The sequence below is a fragment of the Ovis canadensis genome, chromosome 17 (genome assembly GCF_042477335.2).
Source record: "Ovis canadensis isolate MfBH-ARS-UI-01 breed Bighorn chromosome 17, ARS-UI_OviCan_v2, whole genome shotgun sequence".
NCBI lineage: Eukaryota > Metazoa > Chordata > Mammalia > Artiodactyla > Bovidae > Ovis > Ovis canadensis.
The window spans coordinates 22,905,633-22,933,279 of record NC_091261.1 but is presented as its reverse complement, the minus strand read 5'-3'; the positions used below and the strand labels follow the sequence as shown (position 1 = coordinate 22,933,279).

At 43.2% G+C, this 27,647-nt stretch overlaps 1 protein-coding gene across 6 annotated transcripts in view; it reads left to right on the top strand.

The window, feature by feature from the left end:
• The window catches only part of C17H4orf51 (chromosome 17 C4orf51 homolog), a 47,582-nt gene that overhangs the window by 12,345 nt on the left and 7,590 nt on the right, over nucleotides 1-27,647 (top strand). The window contains exons 3-7 of one of the 6 annotated variants that reach the window (XR_011250077.1): nucleotides 10,776-10,834; nucleotides 13,217-13,280; nucleotides 14,136-14,209; nucleotides 16,524-16,688; nucleotides 17,297-19,863. Coding sequence is in view for 2 of the 6 variants with exons in the window: in XM_069558625.1 (XP_069414726.1) it covers nucleotides 10,776-10,834; nucleotides 13,217-13,280; nucleotides 14,118-14,209; nucleotides 16,524-16,625 (317 nt within the window). In the remaining 4 variants the exon portion in view is untranslated. Of the gene's footprint in view, nucleotides 1-10,775; nucleotides 10,835-13,216; nucleotides 13,281-14,117; nucleotides 14,210-16,523; nucleotides 16,855-17,296; nucleotides 19,864-27,647 lie in introns of those variants that run through there. The other 5 variants (XR_011250075.1, XR_011250074.1, XR_011250076.1 and 2 more) reach the window with 5 other exon arrangements.

Here is a 27,647-nt window from a genome sequence, read left to right as displayed (position 1 = left end):
TTACTGGGACTGAGGTCCTCCCCAGACTAAAAACTGCCAGGTGCACCAGCTGATGGCCAGCACACCCCAACGAATCCCAGGACAGGCCCCCAGACCCAGGAACGACCACCGTCCCTTTCAGGTGCTGGGAATTTTGTTTTGCTCAATTTGAAATTAGAAAACAGTCTAATAAATGGTTAAAAGTGTTTGCCAGGAAAGATTCAAGTGTAAGGCAACAGCGTCCAAATTCCCTGCAGAGACTGGACACAAGGGAACATTGGCAGCTAAGCCTGTTATTAAGAAGGTCACAAAATGCCATCTGTTACCCTGCATACTTTACTGTTCAAGCATAACCTCCAGGAAGAAAAGAGAGCACAACAGTAGGCTTCCCAGGTGGTGCAGTGGTAAAGAATCCGCCTGCCAGCGGAGGAGATGCAGAAGACCCTGGTTTGATCCTTGGTTGGGGAAGATCCCCTGGAGAAGGAAATGGCAACCCACTCCAGTATTCTTGCCTGGAGAATCCCGTGGACAGAGGAGCCTGGTGGGCTACAGTCCACAGGGTCACAGAGGGTAGGACACGACTGAGCACCATGGGCTTCTGGGAACAAACCGTGGCCCTCCCTATGGGGTGGGCTACAAGCATGTGGGGAGGAGACGGGGAGAGGGCATCGCTGTTAGGTCTGTTCTTGGTCATGGCTCCAGTGTAATTTGGGCTGGTGCTGCCTGGTTTTCTGAATCTTTTTCTGCCTGGTTTTAGTCATCTATGAAATATGGTAATAGCACTTTGTCCATCATTATGAAATTGAGCAGATAAATGAATGCCTTCTCCCTTTATCCTTTATGAATTTTCTATTTCATAGAAAAGTTGCAGGAATAGTAGAACCAGTATTTGCCTACTCCCTGCCTAGATTCACCAATCATTAACATTTTGCCACATTTGTTAACATATAGTTTTATCTCAGTCTCTCCTTATTGATGCTTGTATGTAATACTCTGCAGAACTATTGAGTGTAAATTTTCAGGCATAGTAACAGTATATCCTTAAATACTTGAGCATGTACCTCTAGGAGCAACAATGTTTGCTTATAACCGTAATACTATTTGCTAGTAACCATACTATTATTATCTTATATGACCATAATACTGTTATTACATGCAAGAAACTTCATGTTGATAGGGTATTCTCACCTAATGTTCAGACCATTAAATGCTTTATTCTTAATGGTCTGTCAGGAAAAGATTCACTCTGTCATCTATCCCCATGGTTAGCAATTCTTTCTTTAAGACACCTCATATTTTTTGAGACACTTTGAAAAGTCTGATGAAAGCTCTAGGCCCTATCTTCAGAAAAATATCCATCAAGACACTTCTACGAGCCACCAATGCATACACCTTAGATCTCTCCAGGGTGTCCACAGACTCTTGGTTAAGTCTTTTAATCTTTTATCTAAACTCTCCTCTTTTACAAAAGGAGTTTAAGACCACAGCACTCAGAAAAGGTTAAAAACAATTTTTTCTTTACTTTCCAACATTATGTTTTGTGTTCATGATGCTTCATTTTAAGGAACTCTAAGTTTCAAGGGACACGGGGATGGGTAGCTCAAAGATCACATGATCCCCAAATCTAAGAAAAGAAAACAGAATCACAAATACAGCTGAGAGCTGTACTATCACAGCACCTAGTAGAGGACTCCACGATTAGAAGACCCAGAATACTTCCAAACTTGAGATTCTGCAAGAGCAGGTGCTCACAAACCCACACCTGCTTTCTTGGTCACTTATTTTTAAAACCATATACCTGTAGCATTCCATCAGGGTTGGCACAAGATTTATGGACCTTATACGTAAGATAGAATTTGCTGGCAGTTACTGACATTGTTAGTTTCATCAACAAAACTACCCAATTTGGTTACAGTTCTAGGACTAGGAAGTCGAAGCAGGGAGGCGGATCACGCTGGCAATTTAGGGGAATGTTAAAGGTCCTTTATTGAAAGGCCAGCTGAAACTGCCAGGGTAATGTTGAATTGTGGGCTCTATTTTGTCAACTGTTAACTTGCAAAGAAAAAAATCAGCAGAGCATACACCAGCATATGCGAGCTTGTTGGTATTCTTCTCCACAAACGACTGAAGAAAATGAGAGCTGTTTCTAGCTTGATGAGAAAAATGTACAAGTTTGGCTAAAAGATGGGTATAAAATCCCAACATATCCCTCATACAGTGGTCCAGCACAAATTCTAATCCCCATTTCCCCCCATAATCTATCAAATGCCTCAAAATCACTTTCTATAAAATTTTTATATTTTTAAATCATATAACTTGATAATTAATGATTCTCTTATATAATTTTTGAAAGGAAGAATGACAAAAAACTAGTGAAAGCCTCTGGCAGGCCTATGGGATTTATAAAAGTCTTATAGAGCTTTGAAAGGCTAAGGATTTACAGAAATAATCAGAGCTAATTGTGCAAGATAAACTTCGTATCTACCTGCTCTGTCACTGTGAAAAAGTGGTTTTTTCTTGAATTTAGGTAAATAATTATCGAACTCATTGATTTTAGCTTAAGATACCCTGCTTTAAAAAGTTTATCAGCATTAAACAGCACAGATAATGAGTATTTGCCAAATGCTATTCCTCTTCCTTGACTCATCCCTGGTGACTAGACCCCATCATATTATGCCAAACCAACACTCTTCTCCTTTTTAAGTCAATTTTTATTTACTTTTAATCAAATTTAATTTTTTCCTTACTTTTTAAATCAAAATAGTCTAGAGAAATCAACATGATTAGTCATTAGCAAAATGCAAATTAAAACACAATGACATACTTCCTTACATCTGTTCAGTTCAGTTCAGTCACTCAGTCATGTCCAACTCTTTGCGACCCTATGAACTGCAGCACGCCAGGCCTCCCTGTCCATCACCAACTCCCGGAGTTCACCCAAACCCATGTCCATTGAGTCGGTGATGCCATCCAACCATCTCATCCTCCGTTGTCCCCTTCTCCTCCCACCCTCAATCTTTCCCAGCATCAGGGTCTTTTCAAATGAATCAGTTCTTCACATCAGGTGGCCAAAGTATTGGAGTTTCAGCTTCAGCATCAGTCCTTCCAATGAACACTCAGGTCTGATCTCCTTTAGGATGGACTGGTTGGATCTCCTTGCAGTCCCACAATGGCTATAATCACAAAGATAGAAAATAACAAGTGTGGGCCAGGATGTAGAGAAACCAGACCTTCATTCATTGCTGGTGAGAATGTAACGTTAGCACAGATACTTTGGAAAATGCCTCGACAGTTTCTTTAAAAGTTAAACATAACGTTTACAATAGGATCCAGCGATTCCACACCTAGGTACACACTTGTGTGTGTGCTAAGTCACTTCCGTTGTGTCCAGCTCTCTGCAACCCCATGAACGGTAGCCCACCAGGCTTCTCTGTCCATGGGAATTCTCCAGACAAGAACACTGGAATGGGTTGCCAGGCCCTCCTCCAGGGGATCTCCCTGACTCAGGGATCACACCCACGTGTCTTCTGTCTCCTCCACTGGCCGGGGCTTCTTTATCGTTAGCGCCGCCTGGGAAACCCAGGAACTCACTTAAGAGAAGAGAAAACATATGTCTACACAAAGATTTGCACATGAATATTCACTACAGTACTATCTATAATAGTGAGAATTGGAAAGAATCCTGACATCCATCAGTTGGTGAATGAATAACGAAATTTGTTTTATTTATACAATGGAGTACTACCCATCAGTGAAAAGAACAAAATATGGAATGCAGATGAATCTCAAAAACATTACGCTACATAAAAGAAGGTAGACACATAAGATCATATAGTGTGTGATTCCATTTATATGAAATATCTAATAAAGGCAAACCTATAGATAAAGTAAGCTAGTAGTCTTCTGTGTCTGAAGGTAGGGAAGGACATTAGCCATAAATGGGCATGAGGGGTCTTATTGGGGTAATGTAAATGCTCTAATACTAATTTATAGTATTATGATGATGGTTGTATAACTTGATAAATTTACTTGAAATCATGAAACGGGTTGAGTCGGTTTTATGACATGTAAGTTATACCTCAAGAAAATTATTAAAAGTATGCTAGAGCTTCTTTAGACCTTGAGAAAAATTTATAGCTTTAGAATTTTAGCTTAGTCTTGGTGTTCCCACTGATTCTAAGTTGTGTGGACATAGAAGGATGCTTCAGGTATAAGTTTACCCTGACTTCTGGCTTCCATTTCTGTACCTAATGTACTTGAAAGAGTCTACTCCATCCTAACAAAAGCTAAAGAGATGAAAAGACTGAAAAATCAACAACTGTCTTGGATCTATAAGGGAGGTGATGACCCAGAGCAAACCACGGTTCCCAAGATTGAAGAGAGAGATGAATACAAAGAGTCACAGCTTACCAGAGCTGAGGCTCACGGGTGAGGCCGCCACAGGAACCAGTGCTTAGGGTTGGAATATCTGAACAGGAATTGACAGATTGCTGGAGGCTCAGTGTAACAAAGAGTAGACAAGCCTGAGCATGCAGGCAATGCAATGCAACAGTTTGTCAACAATGTAGACAAATCTGAGAGTTAAAAATTCTAGAAAGACCCAGGAGTAGGGGAATCCTTACAATATTATATGAAATTTACCTCCAGGAACTTGACCAGGTACCCACAGTAAACATCAGAGTGTGCTTCTGGCAGGGGGAAGGGGAAAAGAACCATTCTGAAATACTCCAGAGTATTCTTTACTCTAGTGGTAAAAAATCCACCTGGGTCAGGAAGATCCCCCAGAGGAGGGCATCACTACCCACTCCAGTATTCTTCCCTGGAGAATTCCCTGGATAGAGGAGACTGGTGGGCTACAGTCCATGGGGCTGCAAAGAGTTGGACAATATTGAGTGACTGTACACACACACAACCGCTCAGGAGAAGATAGTTCAGTTCAGTTCAGTTCAGTTCAGTCACTCAGTCGTGTCCGACTCTTTACAACCCCATGAACTGCAGCATGCCAGGCCTCCCTGTCCATCACCAACTCCTGGAGTTCACTCAGACTCACGTCCATCAACCAGAGCCTAATCTGCCAGGGTATTAGCATGGCCTAACTGAGCTGGGAGAAGGAAAACTGACAACTCCAGTCTACTCTACCCTTCTATGTGGGAAAAGAGAAATACCCAGCCCACTTCAGCCATGCTGTTCCACCTAAGATGGGAGAAAAAAACTTAGAAACACTTGTGAAGTTCACAGCCCAGGGGCACAGGCTCACCAAAAGGCTGAGACCTAATTACAGGACTACAGAATGCTTCTCTTCCCCCACAATTTACCACCACATTATTAAGGTCCTATTTACAGCAATTCCTTTTGCCTGGTACATCATGTCCTTCTATCAAGAAAAAAAAAAATCACAAAGCATGCTAAAAGGCAGAAACACAATCTGAAGTTTAAGAGCATCAGGACCAGATACAGCAGGATGCTGGAATTATCAGATCAGGAATTTAAAACAACAATGGTTAATATTCTAAAGGCTCTGGTAAAACAGAATAGATGAGCAATATGTTCATATAGGGGCATCCCTGGAGGCACTGGTGGTAAAGAACCCGCCTGCTAATGAGGAGACAAAGGAGACTTGGGTTCAATTCCCGGTTCAGGAAGATCACCTGGAGGGGGCAGGGCAACTCACTTCAGTCTTCTTGCCTGGAGAATCCCACGGACAGAGGACCCTGGTGGACTACAGTCCATAGGGCTGCAAAGAGTCAGACACAACTGAAGTGACTTAGTGTGTGCGTGTGTGTGCGTGCACACACACGCACACACACACATGCACATAGATGGAAATCTTAAGAAAGAACCAAAAAAAAAATGCTAGAGTTGAAAAACAGTATACTATTAATAAAGAATGCCTATGTTGGACTTAATAGTAAACTGCTCATAGCTTGAGGATAAAGACTCTGAGCTTGAGGCTACCTCGGTATAAAACTGAAAGACAAGGAGAACAAAGGCAGAAAATAGAGAACACACGATGAGACAAACACAAAAGATGTAATGAGAACACCAGAAGAAGTAAGAAACACAAAAAATACGTAAAACAATAATGACTGAGAGTTTCCACAAATTAACGTCAGACACCAAACCACAGATCCAGGAAGTTCAGGGAATATCAAGAAGGATAAATGTAAACCAAACAAAAGAAGCACAGAAGCCCTATACCTAGATATAAAATTTTCAAAGTACAGAAAGTAAAAGATATATTAAAAAAATTCTGAAAGAAGCCACAGGGGAAAATCTTACCTATAGAGAAACAAGATTAGAATTATATTCCGCTTCTCCTGAGAAACCGTGGAAGCTAGAAGAGAACAGAGTGATATGTGTAATGTTGCTGAGAGGAAAAAACCTACTAACCTAGAATTCTGTGCCCTGTGAAATTATCCTTGAAAAGTGAAGGAGAAAGAAATGCTTTCTCAGACAAACAAAAACTGAGGGAAATTGTTGCCAGTAAGTCTGTCTTGCAAGAAATGTTAAAAGTTCTTTACAGAGAAGGAAATAATATGGGTCAGAAATTGGATCTGCATAAAAAGGAAAGCCTTGAAGAAGGAATAAGTAAATGAAACTTAGTTTTCTTATTTATCGATCTAACAGATAACAGTTCAAAAATAATGTAACAATGTATTCAATAATATGCGTGCGTATGTATGCTTATATAACTGAGATGAATGATATAAGTAAAAGGAAGGCGGAAATAGGAATATGTTATTATTATAAGGTATGCCTGTATCGTGCTATAGTGTAAATGTATGCACTAGTGCTGAGTCGCTCAGTCGCGTCTGACTGTGACCCTATGGACAGTAGCCCGCCAGGCTCCTCTATCCATGCAGATTCTCCAGGCAAGAATATTGGAGTGGGTTGCCATGTCCTTCTCTGGGTGTAAATGTATAGTTGTAAACATATGTTTACAACTCTAGGGAAAGCTACTAAAAGAGCTTTTTAAAAAGCTGAAGAAATATACTAAGAAAGGAGAGAGATAGAATCATATAAAATGCTCAGTTAAAGCAACAGAAGGCAGAAAAAGTGGAAGATATAAATAGGAATAAGGGCAACAAACAAAACAGTCACAAATATGGTAGAGGTTAATCCAGCTGTACCAACAGTCATTTTGAACATGAATGGTTTAAATATACCAGTTAAAAGACAGAGGTCAGTGGATCTGAATACAAGATCCTATCATATGTTATCTGCAAGAAACCCACTTTAAATATAAAGACTCAAATAGATTAACAGTAAATAAATGGAAAAACTATACTATGATAATGCCAATTAAAAATAAAGCAGGAATAGCTATATTTCACACAGAACAGACTTCAGAGCAAGGAAATTTATCAGAAATAAAGAAGGGCATTTAATAGTAATGATTATGATATAATGATAATGATTAATAAGAATGATGATAAGGGGATTAATTCTCTGAGAAGACATAATAATCCTTAACACATGTGTACCAAACAACAGCATATCAAACTATATGAGGTGACAACTGATAAAACTTCAAGGAGCAATAGATGGACTCACTGTCATGTTTGGAAATTCCAGCCTCTTTCTATCAGAAGTAGACGGATCTAGAAGACAGAACGTGAGTGAGGACATAGCTGAACTCTACCACCTATCAATTGGATATAATCAACATCTATTAAATAATGTCATCCAACAACAGAAAATACATTCTTCTCAAGCTTACATGGACCATTCACCAAGATAGGCCACATTCTGGCTCATAAAATACACCTTAATAAATTTAAAAGAATAGCGTTCATAGAATGTCTGCTCTCAGACCACAGTGGAATTAAATTAGAAATCAATAACAAAGATTACTGGAAAATCCCCAAATACATGGAGATTACAAAATACACTTCTAAATAACACATGGATCAAAGAAGAAATCTCAAGAGAAATTTAAAAAATATTTTGAACTAAATGAAAATACAACTTAAAATTTGTGTAATGCAGTAAAAGCAGTACTTAGAAATTTATAGCATTTCATTGATTTATCAGAAAAATCTAAAATAAATTTACTTTCCATCTTAGGAAACTAAAAGAAAAAGAGCACATTAAACCCACAGTAAGCAATAGAAAAGAAAGAAGTAGTAGAGGAGAAATCAATGAAACTGAAAATAGGAAATCAACAGAGAAAATCAAGGAAACAAAAAGCTGGTTCTCTGGAAAAAAATCAACAAAAGTCAGCAAGACTCTAGACAGGCTAACTAATAAAAAAGTAGAGAAAGGACATAAATTACTACCAGAATAAATCAAAGAAGGAAAATCACTACAGAGCTCACAGACATTAAAAGGATACTAATGGAATACTATGAAAAATTCTATGCTGACAAATTTGGTAACCAAGATGAAATGGACCAATTCCTTGAAGACACAAACTGTCAAAACTCAATAAGGAAAAATAGACAATCTGAATATGCTTAGATCTATTAAAGAAACTGAATCAATAACCTTCCCAGGCAGAAAGCAATAAGCCCAGATGGGTTCACTGGTGAATTTTATCAAACATTTAAGGAAGAACTTATACCAATTCTCTACAATTTCTTTCAGAGGTTAAAAAGTGAAGGAAGTCTTCCTAATTCATTCTGTGAGGTCAGCATTACCCTAATACCAAAGCTAGACAAAGAGGTTACAAGAGATATATAGATAAATACATTTCATGAACACAGATTCATAAATCCTCAGCTAAATATTAGCAAATAAAAGAATTATACCCCACATCTAAGAGGAATTTATTCCAGGCATACAAGGCTAGTTCAACATTCAGAAATCAATGTATCCATCACATCAACAGGCTAAATAAAAAATCACATGATCATATCAATACATTCAGAAAAAGCTTTTGACAAAATTCAATACCCATTCATGATAAAAAAAAGTCTTAGTAAACTAGGAAAAGATGGGAACTTCCTCAACTTAATAAAAAAAAATCTACAAAAAACCTATAGGTGACATCATATTTAATGACAGAAACTCAAAGCTTTCCCACTACTATCAGGTATAAGGCAAGGATTCTCCTCTCACCACTCCTTTCAACATAATACTGAAAGTACTAGCTAATGCATTATGACAAGAAAAGGAAATAAAAGGTATAGAGATTGAGGAGGAAAAAATGAAACTCTCTTTGTTCACATATGAGTCAACTTCCTATGTAGGCAATCAAAAAGAACTGACCAAAAAGGAAAGAAAGTCCTGGAACTAATAAGTGATTATAGGAAGACTGCAAGATACAAGGTTAATATACAAAACTTGATTGCTGTCCTATATACTAGCAATGAACAAGTAGAAATTGAAATTAGATTCGGTGCAATCCCAATCAAAACCACAAGTTATTTTGTGGATATCAACAAAGTGATTCTATTAGGGATGGATAAATAGAGCACAGAGGACTTTTAGGACAGTCAAAAAACTGTGTCATACTATAATGATGGGTGCATGCCTTTCTATATTTGTCCAAACCCATAGAATATACTGGCTTTCCTGGTGGCTCAGTGATTAAAGAATCCACCTGCCAATGCAGGAGATTCGGGTTCGATCCCTGGGTCGGGAAGACCCCCCAGAGAAGGCAATGGCAACCCACTCCAGTATTCACCTGGAGAATTCCATGGACAGAGGAGCCTGGCGGGGTTACATGGGGTCACAAAAGAGTCGGACACAATTTAGTGACTAAACAACAACAGAATATACACCACCAACAGTGAACTGTAATGGAAACTGTGGACTTTAGGTCATTATGATGTTATTAATACATTGTAGGTGTACCAGTTGCAACAGTGGGTACTACTCTGGTGGGGGAATGCCAATAATGGGAAAGCTCTGGAGAAGGCAATGGCACCCCACTCCAGTCCTCTTGCCTGGAAAATCCCAGGGATGGAGGAGCCTGGAGGGCTACAGTCCATGGGGTTGCTAGGAGTCGGACATGACTGAGCGACTTCACTTTCACTTTTCACTTTCATGCATTGGAGAAGGAAATGGCAACCCACTCCAGTGTTCTTGCCTGGAGAATCCCAGGGACGGGGGAGCCTGGTGGGCTGCCGTCTATGGGGTCACACAGAGTCGGACACGACTGAAGCGACTTAGCAGCAGCAGCAGCATGCCTGTGTTGGGGCAGGGAGTATGTTGGGACTCTGTATCTTTCTCTCAGTTTTGTTGTGAACTTAAAATTGCTCTAAAAAATTAAAATGTTGAAGAAAGAGGAACACTTAAAAAAGGTTAATTTTTCTTTCTCATGGGGGAGAGGGGACATAAAGAATTATTCTGTAGCTAAATTAAAATTTAAGAAAATTAATACTGAAACACAGGCCCAATTTTAGACTTATTTCAGGAAAACCTTATAGAGAAAGCCAAAGGACATGTAAAACTGAGTTACTCTGATAACATTTTTAAGCTGTAAATTCAAATAATTTCAATGTCTTCTTGGCTGTTACCAATATGATTTTCTTTTTAAAATAACGTTAAAGTGGTTAAAAAAATAACATTTTTACCTACTCACCGCATGTTTACTATATGAGTTAACTTTTAGTCACAGCTTTGTCTTACTTCTTACTTTTCTGTTGATCAGATTCTAAAGGGAAATAAGTGATGTGTGTACAATTTGCTGCTGCTGCTGCTAAGCCGCTTCAGTCATGTCCGACTCTGTGTGACCTCATAGATGGCAGCCCACCAGGCTACAATTTGCTGGTATAGCCTAATTGGGAATGTAAGAAATTTTACTCTAACACTGGGTTTGATCCTGGTTTTTCTTCTTCATTTGCATGCAGGACTGTTACCGCATATAACCAGTTCCTTTAAAAATTCATCTATTGTCAAGCATGGAGTGGTAAGTCCAACTGTTCTCAGTGATTGTTTACATGTAGAGCTTAAATGATTGCATACTGCTTTGTCGTTACTAATTAGAAAACAAACAAACTGGAGCGGAATGAAGTTGTTAATATATTCATTCACGGAACATTTATTTTTGAGTGCTTATTATACATTTAGCTTTCTTCCAGGTGATGGAGATATAAGATTGCCAACATTAGTTGTGAGATGATGATTCTCTGCTTCTTTCACAGTCATGAATTTTTCCTCTTTCCCATGTGTGACAATAACTATACTACTACATTGACAGTTAAAAACAAAAGCAGCTCTTCTCTGATTGAAAACTCAAATAATACAGAGAAATAGAGACAAGGTAAAAGCTACCTGAAACCCTCCCCTCCTCCCAGGGATGAACCGCCACTAATGTTTTAGTGATCTTCCTTAGAAAGCTCTCTCTATACTTACGTGTACATAAAGATGCTCATAGCGGGCCTCCCTGGTGGCTCCGTGCTAAAGCAAACAGCAGTCAGTGCAGGAGACATGGGTTCGATCCTTGATTCGGGAAGACCCCACCTGCCGCAGAGCAGCTAAGGCCCTGTGCCACAACGGCTGAGTCTGCTCTAGAACCCGGGAGCTGCAGCCACTGAAGGCCTCCTGCCTAGGGCTGGTGCTCCTCAGCAAGAGAAATCAGGGCAATGAGAGGCCTCGGCGCCACGACTGGAGAGGAGACCCTGCTCACCTCAACCAGAGCAGAGCCCACGCAGCAACGAAGGCCCAGCACAGCCAAACAATTGAACAGGTTTTTAAAGATGTACACAGTCATACACGTAGAACACACTGATGGGATCCACTGTCCTCTGAAATCTGCTTTAATCATTTAAGGTTTTCATGGACCTCTTTCAGTGTTAACATAATCATTATTTTAATAGATATATAATATTCTATTGACTGGATGTATCATTTTAAAAATATGCCATATTGCTCGGCATTTAGGCTTTTCAAATTTGTAACTTACAAATTATGCGGGAATCAGTAAATCTGAATGTAAATTTTTTATAATTGTACAATCATCATCTCAGAGTACTTTCCCATAGGCAGAATTCTTGGGTCAGCAGGGATACTTATTTTAAATTCTGATATATGGCCAAATTGCCTTTTAGAACATTGGTTTTATGAAACAGCAGCCCACAAGGGTGCCTGTTTTCCTATATTTTTTCTAATGCTGGCTTTAAAAATAATTTTAATATTTTCTAGTTTGATAAAAATAGCTCAATCTTCTTTTGATTTTCATTTATCACTGAGGTTGAGCATCTTCTGTTTACTAGTTATTCACACTCTTTTCTTGAATTATAGTCAGTTCTCATTATTCAAGGTAGTTATCTTTTTTAAAGTCTCTACTAACGTGACTCAGGGAATACAGAACTATTGCTCCTAAGAGAAATATAGGGTCTCTTTCCTGTGAGCCTCTGGTCATACGATTTTCACCAACTGGTCAATACGGAAGTTTGTTTTCCCTATGTTTCTGTTTAACAGCACCTTATTTAACATATATTGTTGGTTCATTAACATTGATCCTAGAGCACTATAACTGGTGCCTGCTGCTGCTGCTGCTGCTATGTCGCTCAGTCGTGTCCGACTCTGTGCGACCCCATAGACGGCAGCCCACCAGGGTCCTCCGTCCCTGGATTTTCCAGGCAAGAGTACTGGAGTGGGGTGCCATCACTTTCTCCGAACTTGTGCTTATCTAACAATCGTATTTTCTCCGTAAGGCACGTCAGCCTTCTCGCACTTAGCAGCACTAAGCAGTACGTCAGCACTAAGCAGTACGTCAGCACTGCACCTGGGGGCCGTTTAGAACAGTGAGGTCATTAACAAAAGACACGAAAAGCCAGAAGGTGTGGCTCTAGATGGGCTGCAAAGGGGTCACTTGTTTACAGGACCAGAACTGAAACAAGAAGGCAGAGTGTGCCCTTGTCGGGCCTCCACCAAGAACATGCACGCCAAGTGACTCAAACTCTTTGCCACTTTGGGCTTGTCCTTGAATGATCTCAAAAGCACTGTGAGTATTGATTTTGAATGGAATCCATGAACAATGAGGATCGATCGTATTCACTTTCTTTGACCACCTTTCTATCGGGGTGTTTAGCTTTTTCTTAACTACTTTGTATAAGCTATTTGCATATAAGGATAGCTATTTGCATATAAGGATAGCTGTCTAATTTTATAAGTATTTTGTCCAATTTTGTCTTTTCATTTTAGTATTAGTATTTTATTTTACTATGGTGGCTTTGACAGCAGTATCAAAGTGCCTTTTGAATGGGGAGGACAACAGTGGAAAAAGAATGTGATTAAATTTCTATTGTGAAATTGGTTGATATTTGTTTCCATCTCTTCTTCATAGGCACACCAAATTCTGTCTGGGGATTTTCCTCCAGCACGTCCTCCTCCAGGTTATGAAAGACCATGTAAGTCTGATCCGAAACTACCACTTTACATCCACATTTTGCTTTTAATTAGGATCTTTATTGGATATTTTCACACCTTCCAGAGTCTGAAGCCATTTAAGGCCTTTTGCATTTCTGCCTCCTTCCTCCCATCACACACTTTATTACTTCATTGTACATACCTCTCCCTGGAGAAGGGAATGGCAACCGACTCCAGTGCTCTTGCCTGGAGAATCCCATGGACGGGGGAGCCTGCCAGGCTACAGACCATGGGGTCGCAAAGAGTCGGACACAACTGAGCTACCAACACACATACACACACCTCTCCTAACCTAAATGGAAGGATGGTAGGATGCAGACATAGAAACAGGATTCCCACAGAGGCATTTGACAGCGGCAGCTCTGAAAAAGACTGTACGTGTGAGAAGGTTGTGCTGGCGGCAGAAGTTGCGGATGGGGGCAGGTGGGCAGTGTGTGTGGCAGTGACTGCTGCTAAGCCGCTCCAGTCGTGTCCGACTCTGTGCGACCCCATGGACGGCAGCCCACCAGGCTCCCCCGTCCCTGGGATTCTCCAGGCAAGAACAATGGAGTGGGTTGCCATTTCCTTCTCCAATGCATGAAAGTGAAAATTGGAAGTGAAGTCGCTCAGTCATGTCCGACTCTTCGCGACCCCATGAACCGCAGCCCACCAAGCTCCTCCATCCATGGGATTTTCCAGGCAAGAGTTCTGGAGTGGGTGCCACTGCCTTCTCCTAGTGTGTATAGAACTATTGATTAAAAAATGGTTTAGGAATGTCAGCACAGTTCATCTATTCATATTGTAATATACTTTACAATGAGTACCTAACCCACTAGCAGTCTGTCTCTTTACGCTAGGTGTGAGAATTAAAAAGCCAGCACCGCGGAACCTGATGAAGTACAGTCTTCTAAGGAGAGAGTTCCTGAAACATGTAAGAATCTTTTTGCTTGTCACCCAACAGTGGCTCCTTGGGTGTGTCAATAATTCTGCACAGTGTGTCCTCGAGGGTGGAGGTGTGTGTATGTTTAGAGTTGGTGTGAAGGTAATCCAACATTTACAGTCACGTGACACACAGAAAAAACTGGAAACAGACTGTTTTGATAAGCAGTCTTCCCAAAAGTATCGTGAACGTTTCTTGCGTAGGTCTCTTATTTTGGAAACAAGCCTCAAAGAGGCTTAGAGGGACTTGAACTTCTCTTGTACTGTCTAAATGCTCACCAGTGACGGCAGGGATCTGCTGGATTGCACCTCATGCAAAAAAGGCAATAAGTTCTCAGACTGTCCTTCCCTTTTGGGGACCCACCCTGGGTGCCCAGTATCCTGGATTCACCCTCCTCATGCGCCCATTCTGCCACCCTCTATCTACTGGCCCTGCTCCCTTGACATGGCCCTCGAGAGCCCAGGCTTTGTCTTGCCTGCTCAGACTTTCTCCAAACTAGTAATTTTAAGCAGGAGGTGACGATGGGATTCTTCCTCTATCTTAAGAGTTCTAGCAGAGACTTCTAGAGAAAGAATAAAAACTGGTTTCTACACGCACCCTACTAACTTTACATCATTTAATATAAAAGTTACAGGGGCTTCCCTGGTGGTCCAGTGTCCCCAGTGTACAGGGCACAGGTTCCATACCTGGTTAGGGAACTAAGATCCAACCTAAAAAAAAAAAAAGATTGAAGAAAAGTTACAATGACTTTTGCTATCTTATTACTTTTGCTTATTAAGATTTCTCTTTAAATTGATTTTTAAAAATGTGGCCTCACCCTAAGTAATTATATTTATAAAACCATCAGTTTGGTATGCTAGTTATGTGCATTAGAAAAAAAAAAACCTCTGACCATTAAAACAAAAAATGTTATTCAAGTACCACCTAACATTATCATAAGAACTACCAGTACAGACAGTATAGATAGATATCACTTGGGAAAATGCTAGTCTGTGGGCACCAACCAGCTTATCTGATATATTTAGCTAACAGGACAGGGTTGAACAGCCCAATTTGGTTCCCAGGTAACTAGAATGGTGGTATTCCAGAAATGGCGTATTTGTCTTCTTTTTTTTTTTTTTTGCCTTAGGATTTGGTAACTTTCCTAGCTCAGGAGGGCAGGGCTGTGGTAAGCTGTGGAAAGAATTATTACGGGGCATTTGAAGCTGGGCAGTCCACTGAATGTCATATTATGCAGATAGCCAGGGACCTCCCTTCACTGAAAGGTTGGTGCAGGCTTCTAGGAAGGGTAGCTGGTTTCCTGAAAGTGTATTTACTGCTAGCTGGCCTCCTGGGAGTTGCCTGGGAGAATCATTAACTATTGTTAAATAAATAAGTCCCTCTCGCTGCACAGAGTTGTACTCCTGCCAAGCCTTTCCACTGCCAGTGTCCGCAGCTGTTTGGGGGAACAGTTGTCTGTCTCTGCGAGGGGCTTCCCCACCCTCCCTCCCCTAAAGTGAATGTTCTATACTCACAGTAGCCTCTTTTAAATCAACAATTCCTGACAAATTAATGACATTACATCCTGCTCTTGTTTTTATGGTGCAACCAGAAGCTGAAAGTACAACACACACAGACACACCCCACACAGTTAACACTGGGCTCCTTGTTTGGGAAACCTTGGGCCTAAAATTCTGAATAAAAGAAATCACGATTTTTAACTTATGATAAAGCAAAATCAATTTTTATATTCCACATCAGTAGCAAGTAGGGACTGAATGAAGTTTTCAGCAACAAGTAAGGACTGAATGAAAATTTCAACCATCATTAACGATATTTTCACTTTAAAAAGCATTTGCTTGGTGTCTAATGCCTTTGGTAGCCATCTTCTAAATATTTATATTTCTGGGTTCTATCTTCAAGAAGTTCATGATGTAACACTGGCAAGTAGAGAAATCCACACCCAGGGCTATCTGAACTAAAAGGATAGTAGGGATGACGGGGAAAGAATCTTACGGCTTAAGGATGATTAAAGGGCAGCAGCAATAGCAGCAGTGAACGGGTGCCGTTATTGATTCCAGGAAATCAATGGTTCGGTTATTGATTCTAAGAGTTCTTGCCCCCCTTTCCTCTCCTGCTTATTGATCTGGCCTTCCTGACACAGACACGATATATGAAATAGACAAAGGAGATGGAAGAAAATGCAGGAACAATCCCAATTTCTGCTCCTTATCGATGTATTGGCAATTTAATTCCCAACTGTGCAAAAACTAACTTTAGCGGATGGGGGAGTGCTGAAAACCGGGCCTTTTTTTTTTTTTCCCAGTTTCGTGAACCAAGTGATTCTATAAGCAAGACTAGTTCATCTGGAGGCTCAGAAGCTGATCAAGCCGTTTATATTCGGAAAGGACCATTGTCATTCGCTTAGCTGAGTTGGAAAGCGAAGCCACAAAGTTGGCGGCTCCGAGCCTGCTTAATTAACGACTTGGAGGTATGAGTGGGCCCGGGAAGACACGGACCTAGGCAGGTTGGTTTTCTTGGGCACTTCCCGGACTTCAAAAGCCTTCAGCCATCAATTTGTTTCTTCTCTCAAATTGGAAGAGGGGACCAAAGTTATCGTTATACTGATCATTAAACTTTCCTGTAAAGACTTGGAAGCAGGCTTCTCTGCAAGAACCACAGAAACCGTGGTGGGGCCCCGACAGCTGTCGGCTCTAGCATCCAAGGAGCCAGTGCCGTCCATCTGGGCGCCCCAGGCGGGGAAGGGCGCAAGGGCGTGAGAAAGGCTCTTTTGTATTCAGAGCAATCGTCGCTGGAGCCGCAGCCTCGCACAACCAGCTTCCTTCCCCGCGAGGCGCAGCGGAGAAGCAAGTTGACCCGAGCGGGCGGCAGGCTGCGCGGCGGGGGCGGGATCTGGGGGCGGAGCGAATCGCGGCCTTTCCCGTCCCGGGTCCCTCCAGAGCGGCCTCGCGTCCCACAAGCCCCGCCCACGTCCCGCCCCGCCCACATCCCAGCCCCAGCCCCGCCCCACCGCGCTCTTCCTCTTGGAGTTCCTCGGGCTCTGAGTTCCGCCCCTCTCTCGCCTCTCCTCCTCTCCAGGTCCGCCTCCTCCCTCCACGATCCTCCTCCTCCTCCGTGCCCCGGTCCGCCGCCTTCTCCGGCTCCTCCTCCTCCAGTTCTACGACCCTCCTCCACTGCATTCCCAACGCCCCCTCTGGCCCCACCCCGGCTCGACGTGCCAGTCCCTCACCCCGCCCCGCACTGCCCACGACCCCGCCGCCCCGGCCTGTGCCTGTGCTGAGCGCTCTGGAGGGAGGTCACCCCTGCGGAGACCCTATGCGGGGGTCATCGCCGCTGTCCTGGGAGCCAAGGGCCCCCGCGCCTGCTGTCCCACCGAGGGGGAGGCCGAATCTCGCGTGGTTATGGAAGTAGCTGCCCCCTACCCCTCTTCCTCGGCACCCCCCTACCCTCCTCTCTGCCTGCTGCCGGATTTACTCCCGTTTAGCAAACAGACCTCTCCACATGGTTTCTGTTAAATAGAAAAGGTAATTAAAAGTCGACCACCATCTCTACCTCGTCCCTCCCCCAACCCTTCCCAAACCTCCTAGTGGTTATTTTTGTTCTTTAGCCCAGGTTAGGCTAAGTACTATCCCCGAAAGCCTTCTGGTCTGATTCCCAGGATCCCTTCGTATGGTTTCCATTAAGGGCGCCAAACTGCTTTAAAACTGCTGCCTTGGAGCCACTCAGAAACCTCCAGGATTTTTGCCCTGGCCAGCTTCATGGAGAAGCTCTTGAGCAGAGGGAGGTAAAGGCCTCTGTTGACTGTCGACTTAAAGAATGCTGCAGCTGCTGCTAAGTCGCTTCAGCAGTGTCCCTTTTTGTGCGACCCCAGAGACAGCAGCCCACCAGGCTCCTCTGTCCCTGGGATTCTCCAGGCAAGAATACTGGAATGGGTTGCCATTTCCTTCTCCAGACTTAAAGAATATTCACAATCTAAAACTTGAGTGTTATATTTTATTTGGTGGGCTATTTAAAGACTTCAAGCCCAGGAAACAGCATGTCCAGTGACATAGAGAATTGCTCAGAAGAGGTGAGGGGAGGAGCCAGGTTATAGGAAGTTTTACAGCAAAGGGCAGTAGTCTGACTATCAAATGATTGTTGTTAACTAAAGAAAACCAGATATCCTAAGTTAAGGAATTTAGTGCTTTTCTATGTATGGGAAGATGCATGAGTCTGTTGTTATTGTTCAGTTGCAAATTCATGTCCAACTCTGACACCCGGTGGACTGCAGCACGCCAGGCTAACCTTTCACTATCTCCCAGAGTTTGTTCACATTCATGTCCATTGAGTTGATGATGCCATCCAACCATCTCATCCTCTGACACTTCTCCTCTTGCCCTCAATCTTTCGCAACATCAGGGTGCTTTCTAGTGAGTCAGCTCTTCCCATTAGGTGGACAAAAAATTGGAGCTTCAGCTTCAGGGTCAGTCCTTCCAATGGATATTCAGCGTTGATTTCCTTTAGGATTGATTAGTTTGATCTCCTTGCAGTCCAAGGGACTCTTGGTTCTTTTCCAGTGTGCGTGAGTTCTAAGTCGCTTCAGTCATGTCTGACTCTTTGCGACCCTTTGGACTGTAGCCCACCAGGCTCCTCTGTCCATGGGGATTCTCAGGCCAAGAATATTGGAGTGGGTTGCCATGCCCTCCTTCAGGGGATCTTCCTGACCCAGGGATCCAACCCGCATCTCTCATATCTCTTGCATTGACAGGCAGTGTTACCACTAGTGTCCAGCACCACAATTCAAAAGCATCAGTTCTTCAGTGCTTAGCCTTCCTTATGGTACATCTCTCACAACTGTACAGGACTACTAGAAAAACCATAACTTTAACTATTTGGACCTTTGTTGGCAAAGTGATGTCTCTGCCTTTTAATATGCTGTCTAGGTTTGTCATAGCTTTTCTTCCAAGGAGCAAGTGTCTTTTCATTTCCTGGCTGCAGTCACTGTCCGAAGTAATTTTGGAGTCCAGGAAAATAAAATCTGCCACTGTTTCCACTTTTTCTCCTTCTGTTTGCCATGAAGTGATGGGACTGGATGCCATGATTAGTTTTGGGCTCACTGTAGTCATTCCTTTCATATGCATCTCAGTGATGTGGGGCCAATGTCTTGTGTGGTTCTTTTTTGTCATCCTGAGCATCCTTGGGAGTGGCTGCAGCCTAATGGCTGCCAGGTCTCCTTCGGGAGTGCCCTCAGGGCTTATGTTGGAGGGCTGTGATCCCTGATGACTGTTACTTTCTTATTTACTGATATGGCAGGAAATACTCCATTACTCATGAAGGTCTAATTGCCCAATGCTCCTGGTCTTATGCTTTAATTAAAGTTTTATTACTCCAAGGAAATACAGTTCTCTATGTCAATAGGTGTTATTCATTCTTTCAGTATTTGTGGATTTTTTTTTCTTGCTGTATGCAGGCATAGCTTATTAGAATAACACTCTTTAAGTTAAAAAACCCGATGTGAACAGTTTTAGAGATGATTTTGCAGACTAACCTGGCCACAGAAATTCAGTTTAGCCAGCAACATTTATATGGTTGGGTCTACACCACCTCCTTTGCTGGGCCCCATTCCTCTACTAAACCCCGCCCCCCACAAAGACAAAAAAAAAAAATGTTAGCTTCTGGAAAAATAGTCCCTTAATTGGGGTTGGGGTTTGTGGTCTAAGAAAAAAGGGAGCTGATAGGTTTGTAGAATCACAGTGTTGTAACTGAGAAGTTCCTTGGAATTCATCACGAGTAAGTCTGTCAGTTTACCGAGGAGATTCCCCAAGTGTAGGGGTTAGGGACAATACACATGGCTCAGGAGTAAAGGGCTAACTCAGAACTGGGGCCTGATGTGGGGAAAGGCTTGGCCATCAAGTGCTTTATCATGGACAGAAAAAGGACTGATCAAATTCAGCTCAGTCGTAACACATTCTCCCTGTTTCTCTCTCTCCTGCTTTTTTCCCTGCAGCTAACTCCCTCCTGCTCTGGGTCTTGCATATTTGGGGAGTTCCAGCCCTTTCTTCCATCCCATAACCTAGGCTTCACTCCTTTCTTTCTCTTTTTCCTTCCTTCCTAACCCCCTAGCCCACCGAGCCCCATCCATGAGACTTTTATTTGGATTTTTAAAATGAAACCAGGTGCTACATAAAACAAAAGCAAAGTAATAACAAGGAAAGACTATCCAACGCCTAAGGAATGTGCTGAGTTTTATGACTCAGGCTGTCCTGGCAAAGAGCTCCGACTTACCCGGAGAGGTGGGTGGGCAAGGACCATACATGGCAGCCTCAGCCTCCCCAGATAGGCATGGTCAAGGCTGCCCGTGACTCACCGCCCCGAACCAGAGACTCTTGTTCTTTGTGAAACAAGACTTCCCAAGACTAGAGCCAGAGAATCATCACATTTTCCCAAAGAGGCCAGTTCAGGCTGACATAGCAGGGGCCACCCTGAGGTTTGGAGGGGAAGGGAGCCTGGGCAGAAGGCCATCCCTGGGAAAGAAACCAGCTCGATGGACTTGGGCTAGGGTTTTGGTGCCTTGAAGTGATGAGTAAACTGCAAAGTGACAGGAAACGCAGCAAGAATTGTTCTGGAGACAATGGCTTGGGAACTCCAGATGGCAGGAGTGTCTTGGAGGAGGGGAGGGTGGCAATGGTGCTGGGAGCCCACGGTGACGCGGGCGCCGGGGGGAGTTCCCCTTGACAAGTGATGTGAGGTACGGAGTGCAGCAAAAGTGTATCCGAGGCTGGCAGGGTTTCTGGGGGGTGCCCTGGCTCAGGTGATCAGGAGGAGTAGATAAGAGCAGCGTATCTACATAAACACCCAGACACTCGGGCACACGTCTTGGAATTCTGAGAATTCTTCTCCAGTGAGCACGGTAACGGGCTGAAGTGTACATTTTTTCTGCTACTAAGGGGCAAGCGGAGAGAGCTGAGAGAGCTAGGGCGCCCGACTCTCCTGGCAGAGTTGGGGGAGGGCGTCTGAACTTGGAGGACAAGGGTCTGTCGGCGCTCCCTTCATTACACAGGCCCTGGGTCCAACGGAGACCCATACAGCTTCCTCTGGTGTCCGCCTTCCCATTTAAGGCTGTCACTTTCTGCATGAGAATGCACCTTGACCGACATAAATGAGATCCCACGCAGAAGCCTCATGGAGGGCAGCCTGATTTCCCCCTTTCCTTCCTTTTTTCCCCTTCTCCTTGCCGGTGGAATACCATGTCAAAAAGCTACAGTGACTATTCCGTAATGGCAGGAAAAGCTCTGCTTAACTTTTTCATTAAAATCTACTTACCTGGAAAAATAAAGTCTTTTAAGGACCATGACTACATAAATATTTATAGTGTGAACAGGCGTCACTCTTGGTTCCGAGGGAGAATGGGCTCATTCAGTTCCATTTATGACGTGACACTCCGGTGAATGACATCCGTCATCTGGGTCGGCCCTACACTCCCTTCCACTGAAGCATGTTTATGGAGTGATTATGCCTGCAAATATTTGCTATATTTAGGCCCTCTCCTCCCCTAACCCCTCTTGGCCTTTTTTTTAACACCCCAAATGAGCAAAAAGCCAAGCTTATGGTCTTGGGAAGATTTGAACCCTAATGACAAGGGGCAGGGGCTGGAACAAACTGTGCAGAAGCATTTGACGAGTTGCGAGGCAAGTAGAGTGGGGAGGATGAGTTATTACAGCATCACCCCCACACGAAGGTGCTTTGTGGGGCCTGCGGCCAGCAGGTGAGGGCCCTCAGCGGGGCGTGATGGGTTTTGACAGGTGATGGCCACAGCCCTGAGTGATGAATGCAGATAGATCCTGGTGGAACTTTCCTTCCCAGGCAACTTTCTCGGGACAAGACCCCACAAGCCCTCAGATCCGTCACCGTGCACCCTGAGGGCTCTGGGGGCAGGGGTTGGTGGGAACTCTGTGACCTCAGCTGGGTCAAGGTTGCTGGGATACCCTGAGTGGGCCACACCTGGTCTCTGGCTGGGGGCACTGGAGCTGCCCTCCATCAGCTGTGGAGAAGGGAGGGCCCCCTCTGGCTTCTAGCTTAACAGCTGCACATGCCCGCTCTTGGCATTTCAGGCTGGACTTAGGCTTACTTCAAGGCCCAGTGCCTGCCTCCGGTCAGCTTGGCCACCTATTGTTTATCCTGGGAAGGGCTGGGTCTTGGCAACGGGGCCTGAAGTGGTGCCCACATTTTATTTTTAGAGATGGGAAAATGCTTGCTTTTTGGCAGCCACTCTTTTTCTGGCACACATCAGGATGGCGTCAAAAAGTTCAAGCGAGAGATTCCAAGCCCTAGATTCATGGGGTGTGTCATCACAGGCAGTAGGACCATGGGCCTCTCAAAAGAAGCTTCTGCAGAGCCCGAGATCTCTCATCAGCAAGCCTCTTGAACGAAGTGGGTTCCACTGGCTTCATCCTGGCAGCGCGAGGCCTTTAGTCCTCCACCCTCTTAGCCTGGTCTTCTAACGAGCCCCTCTTCAGAGCCTCAGCTGGCCTGAAATGTCAGAGTTCTTACCTCTCTTCAGCTCCTTCCCTACCAATTCATAGTCTAGTCCAACTCGGTAGACAGAGGAAGGAAAAGCGATCAGGCTGCTAAACCTGACGCTCACCGCCCCTTCTCAGAGCCGCTGTCATCGTCATCGTGGTGTCTGGTGCGAGGCAACCAGCTTCCACAGCAAGAAGAGCATTACCACCCCCAGAAAGGGCATTTTCAGATTTTACTAGAATTATCATTTGTTCCAGCATGGTCCATCCTAGAACATATTTTTGTAGGTCCTGTGATTACAGCTACTGATAGTTTATCTGAAAGCATTTTGTAAACTGTAATGACATGTTATACAAAGGTAAAAAGGAATGGATATAAAAGTAAAGAATTAACTTGCATTTCTGATTTTTCTTTATTCCCAACCTTTTAACAAATTACTTTTTAATTACAAAAATAAAAAATGAATATAACTCTCCTTTGCCCCCTTGATTACCTTTCAGATTAATTTTTCTTCTTGCTGGAGTACACCCTCTGGTAGGTTTTGCTCTCTCCACCAGAAAGTACCTGTGGATAATAAATTTTCCTGAAGGCTTTTATGTCTGAGACTTCATTTTCATCTCTCTCCAGTATTAAAAATTTGGCTTATTATGGAGCTCTAAGTTCATATATATATATATATTTTTTGAGCATATCGAAGCCATTTGCCCTATTTTTTTTTTTTGAAACTTGATTGATGATTGATCTGACTCATTCTTTTGTAGACTCTTTTAGGGCTGTCTTTGTCACCATGATCTTCTGGAGTTTTATTATGATATCTCTGTGTGTTAATTTAGTTTTTAAGCTTATCCTTCTCAATACTGATAGGCTCTTTCAATCTGAGCACTCAAGCCTTTAGTTCTAGGATGTGGGGTGCTGAGGAATAAGCCAGAAAGGTTATATTGACCTATATAATAAAGTTCTGGGGAGAGAGAAGGGGTCATGTGGCCTGAACATTGGGGGACTTGTAAGGGGTTCTAAAGAGAGGGAGAAGAGTAAGGTTTGGAAGAATTCATTGCCAGCGAGGTAAGGAAAATGTCATCAGAGGATCTTTAAGATCTTTGGATATACATCAAGAATGTACTCCCTTCTTTGGTATTTTATGAAGAAGCTGAAGCTCGAATTGTTGTTAATTATATTTTTTTCTGTGAAACTATTTTTCTGTGATTTGATGCTGAAACTGAACCACAAGACTCTCTTGAGTTAGTATGAGTTATAGAAACAATTATTTTTTGTAAAATTTTAAGCAAATATCTTTGTTTCATTCTGTGTCTCTCTCCTCACTGACCTTCTTCCTCTTCTTTTATATAATGAGGAAATGAAATTAGATGTTTCCAAGTCTTGCGTTTCTCTGTAACTCTCTTTCTCTCTTTTGCTCATCCTTCATCTACCTACCTAAATATTCTTTTTTATGACTAATGGCTTATAAGAAGTGTAGGCAAATAGTTGGTTCACTCATTTCTGTAATCTAATTTGTCACCAAGTGAGCTGTCCTCAGCAGATCATAAATTTGGGTAAAGAAGACGGCACAGTGACCAAGCTTATAGCAGGCCAGGACCCTTGGCTTAAGCTCTGGTGTAGGAAGCTCTGCCAACCCCCACCCCACCCACACCATAGATGCTTACTATTCTAGCCTGAGGAATTCATTCCATAAATTCTCCTGGGCCACCCATTGGAGCTGATATGTGGCATATAGGAGGGAGACTTGGGAAAGGCTCAACCCCAAAGAGCATCTTTGAGCCAACAAAAGCAGAAGATTCAAACAAAATTAGGTGGTTCTTCCATAAACATAATTGTTGGGTCAGTTTTTATGTATCATGTGCATGTCTTACCTTTCGGAAAGCGCAAAAGATGGTTAGTAAACATTTTAAAATATGAAGAATATAGGTGTTAACATTAGAGGTCCAAATTCTCCTAGGAGGTTTGGCTTGTGTGGGGGCTGTTTCTTCCACTTCTAATACACACACTAACGTGGTTGCTGTGAAGAGACAATAAGCATACGCAGCCTGTAAACTGAATTACTCACTCTCCTGACAGAACTGTGATTGGGGCTTGAGTGGACTTCCTGGTGGCTCAGCTGGTGAAGAATCCACCGGGAATGCAGGAGACCCTGGTTCAATTCCTGGGTTGGGAAGATCCCCTGGAGAAGGCATACGCTACCCCAACCCAGCATTCATGAGCTTCCCTGGTGGCTCAGCGGTAAAGCATCTGTCCACAATGTGGGAGACCTGGGTTCGATCCTTGGGTTGGGAAGATCCCTTGGAGGAGGGCATGGCAAGCCACTCCAGTATTCTTGCCTGGAGAATCCCCATAGAGGAGCCTGGCAGGCGACAGTCCATGGGGTCACAAAGAGTCAGACACGATTGAGCGACTTAGCACACAGCACACAGGGCTTGAGTAGCCCCAACTACCATGCAGCCCCAATGCCCTGACAGATTCGGACCTCCTTGTTGATAGATGCTAGTGGTACTCTCACTAGCATTTGAGACCTGCCTAAGTAAGTAGAAATGCAGTATATCCTATGAATACCACTTTGGTGTGTCATCCTTTTCAGGTCACTCCAAACATAGTGACTGAACTTTGCAGGTAGATGCCTGCTGGTCTTGGGTTAGCACCAAGACGGGAATGAACTCTCACATAGTAGAAGCCTACCAGGATCAGCTCTGCTGACCTCTGCTCTTCTAGACGGAGGAATTGTTCTTCGGAGATTCTCTAGGACCACCCAGTGATGTGATGTGTGACATAGGGGAGAGAGATTTGGGAAAGGTACCAACATAGCACTGATTATCAACAGCAGCACCTCAGAGCAAGTAGAGGCGCACGATGTGAGCAAAATTAAGGTCAGAGTCTTCTATTTTTAATGAGCGATCTGTGATGATCTTTTATTTATTTTTCGCCATGCGGCCCTGTGGGATCTTAGTTCCCTGATCAGGGATTGAACTGGCATCCCTTGCATTGGAAGCTCAGAGTCTTAGCCACTGGACCGCTAGGGAAGTCCCTCAGAGTCTTCTGAGAATGTAGGGCACATAGTGAAAACTATTCATGTGGATCCTCAGGGGAATCGGGTATTTCTTCAAGCTGCCATCAGCATTTCTTCTTTTCTAGAGTGCAAGATTTTCCTCCACTTGTGTGTAACCACTGTTCTATCTGTTTCCAGGCAGGGGCGTGTTTTCCCAATTATAGGTCTCTCCTGCCTTCCTACAAAAAAAAAAAAAAAAAAAGAAGTGACAGTGTGAGGTTTTTAAAACTGCACTGTACTGAAAAAGAACCATGCATTTGCTTTAAATTTTCAGGATACTATATTTTCAATTTTTTGTTACTCTATAATTGTGTCTTCTCTCTAAATTTCCTACACTTTCCTTCATCTTCCCACCACCGTTTATGTTAAACAGTGAATGCTCTATACTTTTGTAGGTAAATACGCTTCTGGAATTTGGTCCCCATGAAGAGAATCCAATGTTATTTATCATTATTTTTTAATAACCTAAAAAGTATTTATTTATTTGGCTGCACCAGGTGCAGCATGCAGAATCTTTAGATGCAAACTCTTAGTTGCAGTGTGTGGGATCTAGCTCCCTGACCGGGGATTGAACCCAGGCCCTCTGCATTGAGAGCTCAAGTCTTAGCCACTGTACCAACAAGAACTCCTAATCTAATTTTAAAGGGAGAAATTCTGAAATAATCACCACCCCTTGTCTGGAAAATTCAAGTTTTCATAGAACAGCGTTTGTAAAAGCAGGCCTCCCGCCAGAGAAACACGTGACAAGTATCTGGCAGATGCCGTCACTGTAACGCACTCCCCTTAAAAACCCTTCCGTTTTTACTTGCTCTAATTTACTGCTTTAATGGAAGAGCCCACCATGGTTACATACACTCTTGTTTGTCAAAGTGTGAGGCCCTGCCAGATGGTCTTCTTCAGAAGAAACGCGTTCAATATGATAATGTTTATATTTGTGTTTCTGGCATGAATTAATAATTTTCTCATGATATTTAATAAGAAACAGATTATTTCATTTCCAACTCATAAAACCCTGTACCTTTCTTTCCATTATGTCTGATGAGAGTTATTTTCTTCCTGTTGGCAAGCTGGCAGCGGGTGCAAGCAGGATTGCTAAGTTGTAGCTCTCTTGCCTCAACTGGAGTGTGTACAGCCCAGAAGGGTTGGAGAGCCACTCTCCGTATAAAGGCGGACTTTGCAATGCATGAAAGCGACAGTCAGGTAGCATGAGACCAGGCCTCCAGCGCGAACAGTCTCTGCTGAGTTTCAAGATTAGAGCCCCGTGGTGTAGTGTTCTGGATGTTGGTAACTGAGTCTATCCTCTCTGGCCATATCCATCATATTTTGTTTTGTTTTATTAAAGTTTAAGTCCCTTGGACTGCAAGGAGATCCATCCACTCCAACCTAAAGGAAATCAACCCTGAATATTCACTGGAAGGACTGATGCTGAAGCTGAAGGTCCAATACTTTGGCCACCTGATGCAAAGAGCTGACTCATTGGAAAAGACCCTGCTGCTGGGAAAGACTGAAGGCGGGAGGGGAAGGGGATGACAGAGGATGAGATGGTTGGATGGCATCACTGACTCCATGGACATGAGTTTGAGCAAACTCCAGGAGATGGTGAAGAACAGGGAAGCCTGGTGTGCTGCAGTCCATGGGGTTGCAAAGAGTCAGACAGGACTGAGGGACTGAACACAACAAAATTTATTTTATTTATTCATTTTTAATTGGAGGATAATTGTTTTACAGTGTTGTATTGGTTTGTTGCGGAGAATGCAATGGCAACCCACTCTAGTACTCTTGCCTGGAAAATCCCATGGATGGAGGAGCCTGGTGGGCTGCAGTCCATGGGGTCGCTAAGAGTTGAACACGACTGAGCGACTTCACTTTCACTTT